We start from the raw sequence: 19693 nt of genomic DNA on the forward strand, positions 1-19693 counted from the left end.
AAATATCTAAATGTAACTAATATCTAAACCTCAACTTCACTGATGTGTAGGTGATCTAGTATTTAGTATTGTTTAATGGAATGTATATCAGTGTATTCAAGTCAATACTTCATTCATTTAAACCAATATCTTTCTTGATTCTTTGTACAGTATGAAAAAAGAGTCTTTGTACCTGTGCTGAAGTTCACTGCTGTGAGGAGTCCAGTTCTGTCTCTCACTCTCTGGTCCAGCCTGTCTGCATCACCTGGACACTTTAAACAAACAGATATATATGTAAAGTACCATGTGTACAAACAATATAACTAATTCTCTTCTGTTGAACATGTTGGATTGTGTATTGTCCGAGTCAGGGTCCTTTGTATTTTACTGTAACTTTGGAAATTGTGTTACCAATGCTTACTGTTTATTTGATACCCGTTTAATTAATAAAAACTTCAAGGTTTGGGTTCGTTCTTCAGATGACTGTGACGTTAACGTTTAAGCTCGATAATGAACTCCAGCTCAACCAACCATATTGTAATATCTAAGTAATCATCTTGAAATATGACATTAATAATTGTAATATACACACATCTTATTGTGAGGTTGATTTCACATACACTACTTCGACATTAGCTTGTCTACATACTTGAGCATAGCCAATTTAAATTAACCTTAGATGCATACAGTTCTACCTATATAATAAAATATCTCTAAGTTACAAGGATGTAACCTTATTTTATCAACCTCAAACAGAAGCCGTTTGTTCAACAGTATTATCCCACTTAACACTTGTCTATTTAGTTTTAACCTTTATATATACAGTCTATGATTTTAACTTGGAGGCTACGATTACAATCGTTAGCACCGATGTAGCTACCACTAGCTTACATGCTAACCCAAGCCTTACGGCCCGTCCACACAGCAGCTTTTGGCGATTTGTCCACCGCTTCCAGCGCGTCTCCGCCCATTGACTTTGAATGGGGATGACGTCACTTTCCCTCGCTTGTCGCCGAACTGCATTGTGGGGGGGCGAGGCGAAGATTTCCAGGATTTCCAGGATTTCCAGGATGTTCAGGATTCCAAAGTTGAACATTGTTCAACTTTTGAGGCTGAGCTGGAAGCGACAGCCAATCAGATCCGTTTATGCAAATCTGACAGTTCAAGCGCTAGCCAATCAAACCGCGTGCAAGCTGGGAGAACGAGACCCGCAGTTCATTTCTATATTCCACAAAAATGGAGGAGAACTTAGTTATTGCGGTAGCAAATCACCCGGTTCTTTATGACCAGTCCCTATTTACTTACCGGGATACAAACCGGAGGAACCAGGCATGGGGGGAGGTGGCAGAGGCAGTGGGTGAAACTGGTAGGTTTTCGCTCGTTTGGGGATTTTATATCCAGTTTACTTCGTTGCTAGTTTACTTCGTTGATAGCAAGCATAGACAGTATCATTAGCCAGCATGGAATGTAGCATAAAATAGCACCATAAACATTAATCTCATAAATGTTCAAAATGTTAAAAAAATAAATGTTCATCATAGCCCTTCCTATTTGACAATAGTGTAGAAGAACCGGGTTTTTTTGCTTTGTATGTCGGGGGCGGGATATTCATGTGATATTCATGTGATTGGTTGTTGGTCGCGAAATCCCCAAGCTGTCAGACACGCCCAGCTCCAGCATTTTCAAGATTTGGTCAAAGCTGCTGTGTGGACACACCGTTACCATTCATTACGTGGCTGATTAAAATCATTAACACATAAATAAAGCACTCGAATTTCACTTACCGCATTCATGCACCGTCTGTTTTAACCACAGAGCGAGTCACAATAGTCCGATATATAAGCATGAAGAACAAACAACCACGGCCGGCTACAAGTTGTGTTTCCTGGATGAGCTGAGCAGGCAGAGTCCCTGTAGCTAGCTTCGCGGAGCAGCTAGCAGAGAGACAAGAAGCTAACAGCGGCAGCCACTTGACAGAGCCGTCACTCAATGTGACCACGCCCTAATATATGCACAAACTTTAAGACCTAATATAAATAAAAGGGTCGCGTTAGAAAACAATTCACTCACAGATCCATAATCATGAAGGTGGAATCTAACTATATCGCTAATAAAATGTATGGAGCCAGGGGTAGAAACATGTTTTCTTCTGCTGTAAAGTTGGGCATTTTAACATGGGGGTCTATGGAAATTGCTCCTTTCTGCAGCCATCGTCTATCGGCCAATATATGAACTGCAGTGTGTGGCACTTCCATATTGGCTTCCCGGCTCTACCCCACAGTTTGCCGCTTGGTCCTAACCCACCAGGCGCGTTTCAAAACGTTGCGGAAGCGGAGCGTCGTGTGTGCAGCCTCGCAGTTGTTGGATGAACATTCCACTTCCTGCCTGCGCCGCGCTGCGCCGCGTCAAAAATAGGATTCATCCTATATTTTAGAAATTCCTTGCGGCGAGGAGCTTCTGGGACGCTTCGAGCCGCGGCGCAGCACGGCGCAGCGTGTCTGGTGGAATAGCACCCATTGACTAGAGTGGTCGCGATCGCTAAAAACGCCGCAGCCGCAGCGCAACGCAGCGCAGACGCTCCTGGTGGGATTAGGGGGTGACAAGAGGGGTTTCCGCCGCAGGTTTATATGTACGTATTCTGCGCGCGCGTCCACATCTCCACGTGCAGTGCTGCATAAACATGGCTGAGTCAGCGATAACTTTCGAGGGGTGGAGGTCAAGCCCCCAGGAAGTGCGCCGAACTCAGATGAAAATATTTGTGCTGGCCAAACGGCGGTACTACACTTCCGTTTGGTTGCCAGGCCCGGAAACACTTTTTCCCATTGACTTACATGGGGAAAGAGTGGTCTGTAAATCGTTGGATAATTTTTTTTGAAACTAAATAAACTACCCAGTATGAACACTTGTATAGCCCTTATTAAAAACATTCGTTCCTCAAGTTGTAATAATGTGCTAATAACATTATTCTGAGAGTTATTTCCCTCTGCATTATGAACGCGCATCTAACCCACGGGGCCGCGTTCATGTTACGTGTCCCGACCAATCAGAGCACACTGTGCTCACAGGGAGGGTGGGAGCTGGAGCTATTGGAGCTACAACGAGCTGTTAAAGGCAGGTGTGTGTGTGTGTGTGTGTGTGTGTGTGTGTGTGTGTGTGTGTGTGTGTGTGTGTGTGTGTGTGTGCGTGTGTGCGTGTGTGTGTGTGTGTGTGTGAAAATACCGATTTGTTTATTTGTTTTATTAAAACATTTCCCTTTTTGCAACATGGAGTCAAATGCTTCAATATTGTGTCATGAGACACTACTACACCACATTTCAAATAGATATAACCCATGAAATAATATTATAAATATTTAGGGATTGAGATTGTGAAATCTAACAAGTACCTTTGTGTTAATCTGAACAATAAACTGGACTGGTCGGATCACTGCTGCTATCTCAATTCAATTCAATTCAAAACCTTTATTTATACAGATAAAACCCATTGAGATCATAGACCTCTTTTACAATGGTGACCTACTTCAATTAGTTCCAAACATTAATACAAACATGACAGAAAACAAAGGACATTATATGATACTACAGTTTGTATACTAGTAGCATTTACAGACACCAATATTTTCTGATTGTATAGCGTCTATCCTAGCTTTAAAAACATGAAATGGAATCAAACTGCTTAGCTTCCATTCCTTTTGTAGACTGTTCCATGCTAGCGGCGCTGCGCATCTAAAAGCTGTATTTCCTAATACAGTCCTAGCAGTTGGCACATGTAATACAACCACAGCTTTAGATCTCAGGCAGTAGCCATTTACAATACGCTGTGAGATCAGGGAACAGATGTAAGACGGAAGTTTCCCTAACATTGCTTTATAAATAAAAAGATACCAGTGATTTAGCCGGCGTACAGTAAGTGAAAGCAACCCTGCCCTTGTATACAGGGTACAATGATGAGTCAAAGTCTTACAGACTTACAGACTGCTAAATGCAATGTAATGTTACAGTCTGTCACAAACCTTAGTGCACTATGATAGGCGGCCTCTATCTTGGTGAGGTAATTGGCCGGCGCATTCATATAAAATAGATCACCATAGTCCAGCACAGGTCAAAAGGTCACAGTGACTAGCCTTTTCCTGGCCTCAAGAGAGAAACAGGACTTGTTTCTATAAAAAAAAACTAGCCTAACCCTCAGTTTTTTAAGCAGGTTATTTACATGCAGTTTAAAAGAAAGACAGTCATCAAGCCAGATACCAAGGTATTTGTAAGAGGTTACCACTTCAAGTTTTTTTCCTTGCATGGTTACAATATCTAAAACAGGCTCTGGTGACTTTTTAGCTTTTGAAAAGAGCATTAACTTGGTTTTATCCACATTTAAAAGAAGCTTAAGCGCTGAGAGCTGAGTCTGAACAGTGTTAAAAACAGTCTGTAATTTAACAACAGCCTCCTTAACTGAGGTACCTGCACAATACATCACAGTATCATCCGCATAAAAATGTAAGGTAGCTTCCTCCACATTATCACCCAAGCTATTAATATAAATGGAGAATAAAAGTGGACCTAGAACAGAACCCTGAGGTACACCATTAGAAATGCTCAACCACTCAGAAGTGAGCCCATCAAAGTGTACACATTGGGACCTTTCAGAGAGGTAGTTCACAAACCACCCCACTGCAAGGCTGGACAAGCCAATGCTGAGTAGCCTCTGTTTTAAAATGCGATGATCAACAGTGTCAAACGCTTTAGAGAGATCAATAAACAGAGCTGCACAACTCTGCTTATTATCTAAAAAACTAGTGATGTCATTTACAACTTTCATTGTGGCAGTGATGGTGCTATGTTTTTTCCTGAAGCCCGACTGATGTTTCGACAGGATATCATTTATACATAAAAAGTCCTTTACTTGCTCACTCACTAGTCGTTCAAGCACTTTAGCCAGAACTGACAATTTCGAGATTGGCCTATAGTTATTTAAAATAGTTGCCTCCCCTCCTTTCAGTAAAGGCAAGACATAAGCAGACTTCCATACTTTAGGAATTGTATTTGTGCTAAGGGAGAGGTTAAAAAGAGAAGTAAGCGGTGGAGCAATAAAATCTACAGCTATCTTTAAAAAGAAAGGTTCTAGGTTGTCCGGGCCAGCCGGTTTCCTAGGATCTAACTTGGATAAAACATCATGGACAACACCAACAGTAAAAGGGGTAAAACTGAAAGGGTTTTCCAGACCACAATGTTCAAGGATTGGAGCGTTCACAGAAGCAGAAGCACAGTCAGTGACAGAATCAAACAGCGAGCCACAAGACACAAAATGCTTATTAAAACAATTGAGCATAGTAGCCCTGTCTGATATAATGCCAGATTCTGTGGTAAGGCATGGAGGTAGCTCATTTGGAATATCACCAGTGGAAATCGATTTTATGGCTTTCCAAAATTTCCTAGGATTATTCAGATTTTCTGTGGTAACTGACAAATAGAACTTTGATTTATCTACAAGAAGAGACAGAGCAGACTGTATCTGCTGAGGAGACAGGTATTTTGGAGTGCAGGGGGCACTACTTCAGACCTTCCATGACTCTGTGATGGCATAAGCAATCTTGTATGGTCTGGTCTGCTGGGGCTGCAACATCTCGGCTGCTGTCAGGAAAGTTACATGTAGTTTGGCAACAGCACCAGAATGGACAGGGTGTGCAGACACAGGAGAGCCGAGTCAAGGGTAAAGGAGCTTTGCATTAATTGTATTTATATTGACCCGAATGGTCTACAGATTGAACGGGACTTTAGTGGCACTAGATCTAGGAGTAGGCAATGTCATTTTTTCACCTAGTTGTATCCCATAAGTGTGCATCTTACTGAGATTAAGGAGGTAAAATGATATTCCCTAGTCCTTGATAAACCAATCTGACAACATGAGAATTTCTGTTCCAGTTTGTTCTTAATGGCAACATGACCGCAACACATGCTCTTTGTACCAAAAGGACAAAAATGTAGATCTGAAATACACACCTACATATAACAACAAAACAGTTCGACTTCCTAGCTGACAAAACTCCAACAAAGCAAACACAAAATGTGGTCCTGTTGTGTTCGGGTCAAATCTGACCGATTTACTACTTTCATCAATCAAAACTTTTTTGTTTTACATTCGATTGCATTAAGGTTTATGATCTCCTTCACAGTAGACATTTCAACATATACAATTGCTGATCAGCACTTTCATTGAATTTTTGATGATTTAGTCAACTTTTTAACACCAATGACCGCTATAAAGAAATGGAATTAGTAACCATCCGGATCAGATACAACAAACACACCCACACACACACACACACACACACACACACACACACACACGCACACACACATACACTAGATGTGTTTCCCCCCCTTATGTGCCCATCCCCCCATGTGAATCACACCTGGCACACACAAACACATACACACAGAAGTATTCTCTCCGCTATGTTTGACAAACCCCGTGACGAGTCCTCAAGCTCTGTGATTGGATGTTTGAGTGGCAGTGCGCTGTGGGTTACACTGAGCGTCGAACAGCACTTTTAAATGGGATGGAACCACGGCAGACTATTCAAAACTGGATTTGGATGAGTCCACCCCGTCCCCCCCTCCCCTAGGGTTGCCAACCGTCCCGTATTAGCCGGGACGCCCCGTATTTGAGCCAAAAGGGGCGTGTCCCATACGGGACTTTGTTTGTCCCGGACTCCCGTGTAAAGGGGAAAAAAATATATATTTTTCTGTTTGCGCGCAATGCAGTGTGTCTGGCTGCGTGCCTGTGCTGTATGCGAAGGGCGCTAGGACCGCTCAGTTGACAGGGCAGGCACAATGCTCGTGTGTGTGTGTGTGTGTGTGTGTGTGTGTGTGTGTGTGTGTGTGTGTGTGTGTGTGTGTGTGTGTGTGTGTGTGAGATTTTCTCCGGTGGGCCACGGGCCCATCATTGTTTGTGTGGCATGTCAGTCTGTTCAGTCGTGTGGGAAAATGAGCGCTGCCGGTGGAAGAGGTGATAATGAAAGAGGAGAAGAGAGAGAGAGGATGTGGTTCTGGGCCCTGGCCCTTCTAAAAAGAAAATACTTGTGTCTTACAACAAACAGTGGGAAGAAAAACACAGTTGGGTAAAGCCCGTGAGAGGAGATCTGTCTCGGGTCTTCTGCACCTTGTGTCGGAGGGAGTTTTCAATAGGTCACGGTGGAGAAAACGACCTGAAACAGCATGCTGGCACAGAAATGCACAAGCGAGCAACACAAAATAAAGGTGCATCAAATATAACTAAATTCTTCGGCAGTTCAACTGCAGAACAAGACAAAGTTGCTGCATGTGAGGTAACATCAGTGTATCACACAGTTAAGCATGGTTTGAGTTACACAGACCCCAAAAACATTTTCGAACGAAGGGGGCTGGCTCCCCCAAAATAATTAAATAACATAACCCTAACCTAAACCTAAAACCGAAATAAAGTAACAAAAAAAAGTAACTAAATCCGCCAGAAACCCGATAATCTTGGCGCGCGGGGGGCACACGCATGTGTCCCGTTTCTCCATTTCTGGAAGTTGGCAACCCTACCCACCCTGTCCCCAGAACTACACATGCTGGCTATTGTGAGTTTCGCAACATGTTCAATGGCACGTCTCTTCTGGGAATTGTAGTTTTAAAAGACGTTTTAAGAACATAATAGGAAGTTGCCAGTATTAAACTGTGTACATCCCTGGAGGGTTAGGGGATAGGAACACTCAAATGTAAAACATATAATTAACAAATGGGTGAAAATTGCTTGTGTCCATAATGGGCAGCATTAATATATACCCACATGACAGCTAAGGTCAGAAGAGCTTTATTTAACAGCTGGTCTTATGTCTGTGACCCCTCCTGTTGTTAATTTATAAGCCTGAAACATGCACTTGTCAAGATTCAGAGGCTAATTTTGCAAATATGGCAGTAGCCATCGATCATCTTAAAGGGGAAAGGAAACACCATTACAGCTATAATATTCCGGTAGTTTATTCATTTTACAATGGATATTGATCGTAATATTTATTGTATATGATATTACTCGCCAAAAGACAATTAATTATCCGCCGGCCGGGTGGGGAATTCCGGGACCAGGCCGCTGCCATTAGGGGAGTCCCAAATGGTGACGTCACTGTGTGGGTCCTCGCTCCGGGTATCCATACCAGAAGTCAACACAACGTGGCAGATATTGCAGCGATGGAGGAATTTTGCAATGAGATCGACGTTTTGAACGATGAATTTGACTATTCGTCGGGAGATGACATTGATGTGGAGGATGCAAGGCTACATGTTTTGCTCATGTGTTTCATGTGTCTGTGTTGCATGCTCTCTAATCATAACATCATCATCCCTGTAGTGCAGTGTTTCTCAAACTTTTTCATACCAAGGACCACTTGCCAGGCAAGTGGCAAGACCACTTGCCTGAAAATGGTACAAACAAGTGGCAACATGTGTGATGAAGGAGTTTATTTGGACTATATCATGCAATTGAAAGTGAAACTTAAGCTCGCTCCATTGCAGAGATATTGCCGCGAGAGTGCGGAAAACTTAAATAAATAAATGTATTTCAAATGTGAAATGTTACCAATATACTCACGGACCACTAGGGGGCACTCACGGACCACCAGTGGTCCGCGGACCACACTTTGAGAAGCACTGCAGTGTAGTGAGTAGCATTGGATGGAGTCCAAAGGCATTTCTACACTCTAGGAAGCAAATCATAGTGAACAAACTGAACTCAACTGACTTTATATTACACCATGCTCATGATAAATAGTTTTAGCATATAGGCCAAAAAGCAACATTACAATGAAATAAACCAAATTCTAAAATAGGCCGGTTAGGCCTTTTGTTTATGTTTGTCATTTGAAAAACCCATGGGACATTTAGTCACAATCATAGTTGACACTTAGTCAAATATATTGGACTTACCTTGAGGTAATCATTCTCAGATCTCAGTTATTCTATTTCCCATACAAACTCCTCATGCATGCCGTCCATAAACTCCTCTGTGAGGTCTGAGAAAGCCAGGGATGCGCTGGGGGGCACCCTGCTGTCAAACGAGGTGACTGAGCGCTCCTCGCCTGGGGATATGCTCCCTTCCCCTGTCTCCACGGCCAGGGAGAGCCGGTCCTTGTAGTCCCTCTCCGAGGAGAAGCAGGTGGTCCTGGCGGTGGCATGTTGGCTAGCTCTTTCTGCCAACACGCCATCCCTGAGCGGCTTGTCTCCGTCTAGCCCCCCGCCTCGGCTGCTTCTCGACTCGGCGTCGCTACTCACAGCGTCTGCTGAGAGCTTGTTTTCCTCGGAGGCGCAGTCCGAGAGCTCGGAGCTACTGTCGGTCGGGGAGAGCTTCCCGGTGGCACAGCCGGAGTCCTTAGATAAATCGTCGGAGCCTGTGCTGGCATCCGAAACCTTACGCCGACCCCCGGTGCTTTTCACTGCGTTGGCGGTTTTAGACGAGGCTGAGGATGATGTGCCCGCCGGTTTGCTCTTATCCGCTTTACCTTCCTTTCCAGCGAGACTTCCCACGGGGCTGCGCCGGGAAATGCGGCTGCCCAGGTGAATGCCTCCCGGCTTGACGCTCAGAGTCGGGGTCCCAATCCCTCCGCGAATCTTGGTGAGCGACCAACCGGGTACATCCTTCAGTCTGGCCGGGGAGGGTACAATACGCTCCTGACGACGGCCGTTTTCTTTTGTTGGAAACCACTGGTGCATTGCACGCCATGTTGTTTGCAGCTGTATTGAGCTTTGGCCCAAGCCGTACCCACACAGTGACGTCACTGGGAAAGTCCCGGATCGATGGAAGCGTCCAAGGTCATTAACGGCCCGTCTACACTACAGGCGTCAAAAAATGCTTTCAACGCTTCGCCCATTCATTTGAATGGGGTGACGTAGGATATTTTCAAACTTCGCCGAACTGCATTGTGGGTAGCATGGCAAGGCGTTGCAAGCATCGCGAGCGTCTATCGGCGTCAAAAGTTGAACAATGTTCAACTTTTGAGGCTCGATGCTTTCTCGAAGCTGGCGTCAGCCAATCAAATCCCGTTTTTGCAATTCCCGCCAGTACAAGCGCTAGCCAATCAAACCGCGTGCAAACTGGGAGAGCCAGACCGCAGTTCATTTCCTCATATTCCAAACGAGAAATTACGGTAGCAAATCACCCGGTTCTTTCCGACCAGAACTATTTACCGGGATACAAACCGGAGGAACCAGGCATGGAGGGAGGGGGCAGAGACAGTGGGTGAAACTGGTAGGTTTTCGCCTGTTTGGGGATTTTATATCCAGTTTACTTCGTTTTAACATTGCTATTGCTTTGTATGTCGGGGGCGGGAGATTCATGTGATTGGTTGTTGGTCGCCTTGGGCGCGAGAAATCGCCAAGCTTCAGACACGCCCAGCTTCAAGCTTTTTCGATGCCTGTAGTGTAGACGGGCCGTAGGCACGTATTTCAAAAATAAATTTGCGTATCTCGATCGTTTACATTGGAAATAGACTAGATAAATAAATTTCCTAATGGGAATATTGTCGCATGGAAAGCAGTTTGAAAAGTGTTTCCATTTCCCTTTAAGATAAGATATACTTTATTGATCCCAAGTTGGAAACATTTGCGTTACATCAGCATGTGTAACAGTTGTAAATATGCAGTGGTGTTTATTTGTAAATCATTTAGTATAATCACACAAATTCTGTATTTTATATTTAATAATTCTGTGTTCTTTATGTATTGAATGTTCAATACCTGACAAGGTCGAAGATGAAAAACTTTGGTCGCAGGTTCCTCAACAGTGCATTACAAGACATCTATCAATATGTGTCTACCTCCACCATTAAACTGGCCTATTCTGCACATTTCTTATACTATCTACATACATCTTATAAGAGTATAATACATATGTATAATATCAGTTAAAATAAGTGCTTACACATGCAGTAGTTAACATTGCAGGAAAGCAATATATTAGTACTTAGTCAGGCTTAATATTTATCTGTATAGCCTACCCCCAAAGCTTTTTTGTTATTCAAAAGAAGACCTTAACCTAAAGTGTTCTTTAATGTTTAAATAAAGCTTTATTAGTGTGTCTGTCTGTGTCTCCTATTAATATCTAATAATACAAATAATAAAATTCAATAACGTGATTTAACCACTAGGTGTCCCTTCTATCAGCTGTGCACCGTTATGGTGTAAATACAGCCTATCTACCAATTGGATCAAATATAAAAGTTAGCCGAATTAGTGTTGATACTGCAAGGAGAATTATATTGTGAAGAGAAATTGAAGATGTTGTTTAATTGCTGATATATTTATGATCCACGTCACATATTCAGTTTCGGCAGCAGTTATACCTGTTTGTCTAGAAGTCTTCTCATCAGGGCTCTATAAATAGAGAACTACGGCAGATATGTAATATTTAATGCAGCCGAACCGTGTATTACAATGTCGTTATGTGATGACCTCCAAAGACAAAAGCAAGCACACTCGGAATAAAGTATTATTTTTTTTTTTTTAAATGTTTTCGGATTTCACATCAACAGGAAGTCCGGTTAACTAAAATGTCCGTGCGGAACAATACCCCAACCCATAGATCCGTGGGTGAATAATGTCAATCACCCATAGCAATCACCACATTACACACATTCCTTCACATTTTAATTTGCATTAAAGTATTTTGTGAGACCTGTTTTTAAATATAATTATATATAATATAATTAATATGTTAGCTTATTCTGTGGTATGCATCCGTTTTTGTTTAGATGCTATGTCACTTTAGCTGTAACAAGCGGAAATGTCCCCGCTGTGGGACTAATAAAGGATTTCTGATTCTGATATGAGCCAGTTGAGGTGTTGCACAGGGTGTCGGAACTTGGACACACTTGTATGTTTTCTTATATGTAGCTGAATGCTGTTGTAATGGTACATTCAGAGGGTGTGACGAACATTGAGACTCCTGTGACAAGCTGGTTGATGGAAAATGAGTTTATTTTAATACAACTAGTTATGAGAAACATTAATAAGACAAGATATGAGCCAGTTGAGATGCTGCACATGGGTATCAGAACTTGGACACAGCTTACATTGCCTCTTATATGTAGACGAATGCTGTTGTAATGGTACATTCCTAGTGTGAGAAACATGACAATAAATGTATTTTGTAAACTTGTGTACCTGTTTTACTTTAAGAAAGCCAGGCGAATACCTGTCGGACTATGGGTATTGGATAACATCTGTCCAGTTGGACGGAAGTGGGCTAAAATAGTATTTATTTAATCAGATAACAGATATGTGAACATCAACAAAGAAATTAGTGAGTTGACACGTAAACCATGGTTTGTGAACTTCAATTCATATAGAATTTTAATTTTGTGTGTTTTTTTGCGCATATGTATCCCAGTTCACAAAGGGTAAACAACACACAAGTTCCAGGCCAATCGTTACAGAGTTTTCAACACAGAAGTGATTTAGCCAATCATAATGCAGATCCTCCATCATGTGAGGATAATTAACTAAAATACAATACATAGCAATGTTTGAACCAACCTTAGTCATGGGTTTGTTTTAAATACAAACGTTTACATATTCCTCACAAGCCACATTTTTAAGGATTGTTCAAGGCAATTCATTCCAGAATGTTCACTTAGTTCAAAGAAGCAACATGCATAGTAAGATAACAACTTTTTTTCACATTATTTGAAGTGAGAGGTAGTGTGTGAGAGTGCACACAATGTTATTGGTTGACGATAACTGGCCTCTGGTCTTAATACTGGTAGGAGAGGTTAAGTACATTTCAGTCAATATCATGGTGTGTGACATTAACAAGAATTCTGACTGAGCAGAGGTATGTGTGTCTGTGTGAGGGAGGGTGTGTCCGAGTGTGTGGGTCAATTATTGTAAATGTTTAGATGTTCATGTTCTATGTGTGAGAGAGAGTGGCACACAGAGGAAGAGACTGAGGGAGCACACAGAAAGGAGAGAGAGAGGCGGGGGGGACATACACCCAGCATGTGTGCCTATGTGTATGATGTGGCTCTTTGCAGTAATGCAGGGAAATTATTGGCTCTCAACCTCTAACTGGTTGGCCACCCCTGCTGTACACCCTAGTGTCCTTCAGGGTAGGGTGGGGGAGAGAGGCGCTGTACCCCAGCGTCCTTTCCTCAAGGAGAGGGTAGGGTGGAGGACAGAGGCGCTGTGCCCCAGCATCCTTTCCTCAAGGAGGGGGTAGGGTGGGGGAGAGAGGCGCTGTGCCCCAGCGTCCTTTCCTCAAGGAGGGGGTAGGGTGGGGGAGAGAGACGCTGTGCCCCAGCGTCCTTTCCTCAAGGTGGGGGTAGGGTGTGTGTGATGTCCTCATCAGGGTCTTCCTCACTGTCATCACTGATGTCACTGTCTTGGTCATGGTTCTCCACAGAGTCATCAGGCCATTGAGGGGCATTTGGTCCGATTGCCAGGCTGTAGGCCGAAGAGAGATGCTGGATGTGTGTGTCCACGTCAGCAAGTATTTTCTTTAGAAGACTAGCTAATCCATCTCTCCCTTCTTGAGTCATGTCTAGGGCAGAACATAGAGAATAGAATAGTGAAAAGGCATCTCATTTTTGTTACTAGTACACACTGTGGATGTTAAGTAGTATTTGGGTATGGTATCATGGTATTTACCACTATGTCCTCCACATGACACATGTTGCATCTGCATCCTGATCTTGTCAGCCTAACTTCTCAGATAAAGGCAGTGCTGCCTCATCTCCCTCACAATTATGGCCCTCTCCTCCACAAGTCTCCTTTTGCCCATGTAGGCATCGAAGACTTTTTTTTGGGCCAAAATGGACACCGATTCTGAAGAGAGAGGAACAGCAAGCATACCATTACCGACCAAGACATGCATCAGTAGGATAAGTGACCGGTCATAGTCCATTGACTGGGAAGCAGGTGTTATAGGTCTTGCTTAGTGCCAGAAAATAAACATATTATATAAACACAAACAAGAGAAGCTCTTACCATCACTTTGCACTTCCCATGGCCATATTAGACTGTCTGTTGTTTGCTGTTCTGCAGACAGTCTTCTCTCCACCTCTTCTTCCTGGATTTCTGTTTCAGGAGGCTGTCCGGTGTTGTACTGGCGTATTGCCGCTAAGAGTTTGGTCTTTTCCTCCCTTAACCTTTTGCGACGCAACTGCCGAATCTTATTGCTGTCTATATGACGTAATTGTAAATAACATTACAGAAACAATGTTCAATGGAATTTTTTAATTACATGACTGCAACTGAATAATAATAACTTACCAGTCTGTCTATAGAGGCAAGCTTTCTTTTGGCACAGCCCTAGAAATAGATGCTCAATGGACATCTGGAGAGACTGATTGTCACCTGATGTGTTGTCTTGGGTAAATAACAAGAAACACAGTTTGAGAACAAAGAAAAAATTGGTGTTAATACTATACGTTAAATAACAATGTTATATTATCAAGTTAGGAAACAGCATACCGTTTGTTGCCCAGTCTCTAACATCATTAACCCATTGTTGTACTTTGTCCTCAGGGCATCCAAGCTCTTTGCAGGTGTCCTTCATTTTTTGAGTCTCACCCTCCAACATTGTGATTGTCTGTTGTAAAAAAGATGTTGCAGATACAGATGTATTTTCAAGATTTTCACCCAAATTTCCATAACTTTTCATGTCTTGAAAACAGTCATTAATCATTCAAACTTTTCCAGACCTGCACAAGCACTCAGTATCCAACACTTTACCAGCTTGGACAATTATTTGTTTGTGACAGGTTTGCACATTAGCCTTACAAATCTAATCTTGTCATGCCTATGCTTACATGGCCAATTACCTTGACATATCTCTTGGCCAACACCACATGAAGGTTTTCCTGCTTCCGTCTGTTCCATCCCATTGCATGGACAGTCAACATGTCATTGCGAGCTGTTTTTAAAAGTAAAATTGACAAGCAGATAATATAACTTGGGTATTTGGAAATCAACTCATAAAAACTCTAGTACTGTTGAAAAACAGACTACAACAAAGATAAAGTAAAGTAAGAGATGGATAATAACTTCAAGACAGAATTATGTTGGTCTAATGACAAGAGGACATACCTGATTTTGTCATGTACTTAGTTGTGATGGCACAACGTGACAGAAAGCTGTTCACCATCTCCACTTCTTCCCCGGCCGTCGAACCAGCACCCTCCAAATTTCTCCCACTCCACACAATCTAACAAGTACACATATATTATATGTCATAGATGAATTAAAAAAAATTCTGACAATCACAATAATATAAGAGTGGGCCTACCTCACACTTTGTGGAATGGGCCTTGGCATGCATGACCGAGAGAAACGGTTGCATGCTCAGCAAAGGTTGCAGTTCTGGCATTGTCTTTGCCACTTTCTCGAGGTAAGGCCAGTATTTACAAGCAATATCTGTGCAATAAAAATGCACGTTTGTAGCTTGAAACTGCGTTTGAAGGAACAAGGGGTAGGCAAATATTTCTCCTCTGAACATGTTGAGAGATTTCAGTAGCACTCCATGTCTACATACAGCCACCTCTAACCCCTCTTCATCAAGCCTGCTGGCTCTTCTTGCTGTCTTTCGAGCAGCTGACCACTGGCTGGTACCACATGTACCTTTTCCTGGGGTTTACAATTAAAGACATTTTAATGTTACACTCTCAAAACAAGTAAAGGCTAGAAAAATTATAGGAAAAAAATGTTGTGCTTACACATTTTACATTTGTTCTGACTTTGTCAACAAAGTCTGTGACAGCCGAGTATTCCATGATGAACGGCCCTTTAAAAAGTGGTTCATCGATCCTAAATTCAAAAATAAATATTCAATTCATTATTGTCATTATTGAGAGGCTACTTCTTAAATTCAATTGACATACAAAAAAGATGTACCTCTGTGACTGTCGGAAACGGTACTGCTTCCTATTCCCATCCACTGACACAGCCAACATTTTGGGAGTACAAGCTGGGCATGAGAAGGGTTCCTCACACGTCATTTTCTGGCACTCGTACTGGCAGGCCATATACTCCAGAAAGCTTCTTTGGAAGACATCTCCATGGATTTTTCCTGTCTGGAAGTTTGAGAAGCAAAATTGTTACCTTACACATGTCAGAATAATACGAGGAAACAGGAAGACTTTCACAGTGGTTGGAGGCAAGAGGGGGGCTATTAGGAGTATCCCTAACACACGATATCCTGAAAAGTGAAGGTCAGGTTAGGATTGGCAGATGCTGGAAGAGAAGGAACATTATTTCAACTTTTGTCATATGCACCATGATTCTATACAGTACAGTACAATACAGAATGCCATTTTTTCCCACAGAAGAGCACAATGTTTTTCATCATACAAATTGTGTTCTTCAGTAAAGAACAAAAGTTGGATTATGATATGTTTGATCTTACAGTATGTCCTACATCTACCAGTGCTAGGTTTTTAGCTCTAATGTAACACTAGTTAAACTACTTTCAGTAACATTGTAAGCTTTTCAATTTAGTTATTTTGACATAAACATATTTCCAATCAACATATTTCATCTACACAAAATAAAATGCATCCTTTCACAATGCCCTCTACTTATACAATACTTAGTGAAACTCATCTTACCCTCCCATAATGCTGTGTCCTCCGTTCCAGCATCTGTAAAAAGGCCTGTCTGGACAAACCTGGTGCCACAGTCTTCAGGTCCTCAAAAGATTTGAAGACATCCGTGGAATATAACGTGTCTCCGTTCACAGAAGCTGGCCAGTAACCGTCTTCTAATGAGGTCTCCCCAATCAGGTGTCCATTCGTAATGGCATGTGTTGCACACCCTCTTGGGGAGATGCAAATCATAACGCCCTAATAACAAACACAGTTTAGTAAAAACAAACTCATTCATTACCTGTTTTAGGGTGACAAAAAGAACACTTAAAATCATACCATTAATGCAGACGAAAATGACAGGCCTGCCTATAGATCTGTAACACCTTCAGGGTTACACGAGTCTGAAGGCCTACCAGTGGGCAGAAGACGATCTGTGAAGAGAGGTTAAAAATATGTCTTAAACTACCAGCACATTAGGAAAGTTATAAAATAACCACTTGGGGCTAAATTGTGTTAAGTGAAATACTTTGGTGTCTCAGAGTGAACATGTCATTTGTCTTGACTAGTGACATTGTTGGGGGAATACATTTCAAATATCCTTCATTGAAGGACTCCCTGTAATGAAGGGTGTGTATGCTGTGTTTAGAAATGTCACAGTCATGACACAACCATTCAAGGGGCATGCATTCTCTGCAGCGAACGACCGCAGGAGCGGAGCAATGTGAGCATCTCTTTTCCGGTACCATAGTTGAAGACAGCAAGCTGTCCAAGTGATGGGACCTTGCCTTTTGCCACTCCAATTGGGCAGCACTTTGGCGCAGGCACCATGAGGAAGAGGTTGATGGTTGATCAACCAAAAGCTCCTGCAATTGCTGAATCTCATCTTCTGGAAACAAACAAAAAAGAAAATGTTCAGCATCACAACAGCGTACGCATATCACGTATTCGTTTGATGTTATGTTGACACATTTCCTAACTTTCAATGATAGTAAATGTCATCCTACCAAAAAGCTGAGGGGGTACTGCAGAGGTTGCTCCAGCTGGTTCCACAGTCACTGGACTGTTAATGGCAACAGTTCTGGCTGAAAAATAATAATTATAATAATAGATATATTGATAACAGATAATAATTACAGAGAACAGGAGGCAATCGCAGGCAAATGTTATGCATTAAAAGAGTTCTAACTCTATCTATTTATTACAATGGCCTATTTTTATACGTAGGCCTACGACGGAATAACAGATATTTGTTCAATACCTCTCTAAGCTGAAACATGCTGTACCAATCATGTTGCGAAAAATCAAAACAAAAATGATATGTTAATCATGAATACCTGTATACATGCACAAACCTTTAGTACATCGGCAGGTTGCCCCACTTCTGTTCCTCCTTTTTAGAGGACGCCCCTGAGCATCTTTGCCTACCCAGCGGATTCTGCTCCAGCCAGATGCTGCTCTGGCCCGGTCTTCTTCCTCCTTCAATAAAGTAGTCATGCATTACCACAACAAGCTGCTTTTCATTCCCAGTGTATTCCTATTCACTTACAAGCATTACAAAATTACAAGCACATAATCAATCAACCTAATCAGTACATCAGGCACAAAACCAATACAATTGAAATTAAAAAATGTACCTTCAGTTGTTTACAAAGTAAATCGGCAAGGAAAATGGCGTCTTCTAGCTGTTCCTCGCCTTGTTTAGCAGCCATTTCAGGAACTAGAAATCAAAACACACACAGGACAGGTGTGTGTGTGTTTGCGTGCATATAAATACAAAAGAGAAAGTGGTAAAGAGACAGAGATGAAGATGGTAAAAATGGGGAGAAGACAGGAATAAATGTAGGGAATATAGCTCTGAGGAGGGAGAAGAGAATAAATTGAAAAAGGCTCTTAAAAGTGCTGTTTGATCTTGCTTTGGTTTGGTATCTGTTGAAGGAAAAAAATACAGTGAACACTTTAGAATGCATGACAATTTACAATCTCACATATCATCAACAAGCTTTAACATTGGGGGTAATTTACGAGTTAAAGCACTAATCAATCAGGGGCGGACTGGAACAAGGACAGCTCTGAACGTTTTGTCCTAAATAGGACCACAACAATCAGCGTGCAGTAACAGTCTGTAGATGGTTGTCATGACATTTCTTCACAATACTATTAGTTGCCACTGTATGCAAGTATGACAGCCACAATAGGCATTTTTCCAAGCTTTGTATATACAGTGCCAAAAGTATTTAACTCAACATTTTCTTACATTCACTTTTTTTCCAACACAGCATTTACATTGTTAGCAGTTATGTTTTGGTGTACTTCTAAAAAGGTAATTATTCTAAAGGTCCTTATTATACATCCATGGTCTGTAGTTCGTTTATAGCATAACGTTAGCATTTGGCTTCTGGCCATTAGATTTATGATTCGAAAAGTATAAAAGTAGGGTAGATATGTGGAGATTATCCGGCTGAACAAAACGTGCATTTATCAAGCAGGTTCGTTTTCCACAGATCTTATTTCGAGCTATTTTCCAAAATCCTATGGAGAAATCCCATTGACTCTGAGACCAATAGTTGTAAAATGCTAACTCACTTCCGGGTTATAGGACTCATCACTGCACTATATCTCCGGTCAAGTAAAGCTAATATGTGTTTAGCTAGCTCGTGCTTTAAAAATATATGTAACTACAACTGATTTACTTGCAATAAACACGGTGCAGCACATTACCTGCTTGGCGAAGTCAGACAGAGAGGAGGTTGTAGCCGATGTCCATGGTCATCGGATAGTAATCGGTAGCATGGTGTTCACTTACTACGCGACCGCACAACGTAACGTAATTCCACAACCACATAAATGGATTAACATCGATTTAGCTGGGGTAACACAAATAAATAAATAAATGAATCTACTGGTTTCATAATTTGAACCAAAGTGGTGCATTTTGCACTATTTTTTATTTATCTTTATTTATTTTCTTATTATGTCCTATTTATATTATGTTGCACTGTTGGAGGAGCTTGGGATCTAAGATTTGAAATGCCAAAATTACACTGCTTTCACACACATATACGGGTTTTGGGCCAAGGGCGACACCGTACTTCCGGTATCCGCCATTTCACACGAGGTGCAACCAGA

General features: G+C 42.0%; 1 protein-coding gene across 2 annotated transcripts; it reads right to left on the reverse strand.

The window, feature by feature from the left end:
• Positions 1-12105: 12105 nt before the first annotated feature.
• Positions 12106-17022, reverse strand: LOC117550755. Of its 2 annotated transcripts, none has more exons than XM_034223279.1 (12): positions 16904-17022; positions 16589-16822; positions 15876-16054; positions 15698-15788; positions 15276-15608; positions 15072-15189; positions 14807-14898; positions 14457-14574; positions 14256-14351; positions 13971-14165; positions 13632-13808; positions 12106-13524 (listed from the first exon to the last, which is right to left on the reverse strand). In XM_034223279.1, the coding sequence occupies exons 5-11, from the start codon at positions 15297-15299 to the stop codon at positions 13684-13686; spliced, it is 768 nt and encodes a 255-aa protein (XP_034079170.1). In that variant the 5' UTR covers positions 15300-15608; positions 15698-15788; positions 15876-16054; positions 16589-16822; positions 16904-17022; the 3' UTR covers positions 12106-13524; positions 13632-13683. The 2 variants fall into 2 exon arrangements, with proteins under 2 accessions (XP_034079170.1, XP_034079169.1); XM_034223278.1 differs by having other exon boundaries at positions 15271-15608.
• Positions 17023-19693: the final 2671 nt, after the last annotated feature.

This window comes from Gymnodraco acuticeps, unplaced genomic scaffold (assembly GCF_902827175.1).
Source record: "Gymnodraco acuticeps unplaced genomic scaffold, fGymAcu1.1, whole genome shotgun sequence".
Classification (NCBI taxonomy): Eukaryota; Metazoa; Chordata; class Actinopteri; order Perciformes; family Bathydraconidae; genus Gymnodraco; species Gymnodraco acuticeps.

Excerpts from the sequence above, each read along its gene's own strand:
- LOC117550755 (XM_034223278.1), bottom strand. The coding sequence starts at position 15,480 with ATGTTCAGAGGAGAAATATTTGCCTACCCCTTGTTCCTTCAAACGCAG. Across the intron at positions 15,190-15,270 it reads CCCATTCCACAAAGTGTGAG|ATTGTGTGGAGTGGGAGAAA; the intron begins GTAGGCCCACTC and ends TGTACTTGTTAG. Across the intron at positions 13,809-13,970 it reads ATGGGAAGTGCAAAGTGATG|AATCGGTGTCCATTTTGGCC; the intron begins GTAAGAGCTTCT and ends CTCTCTCTTCAG.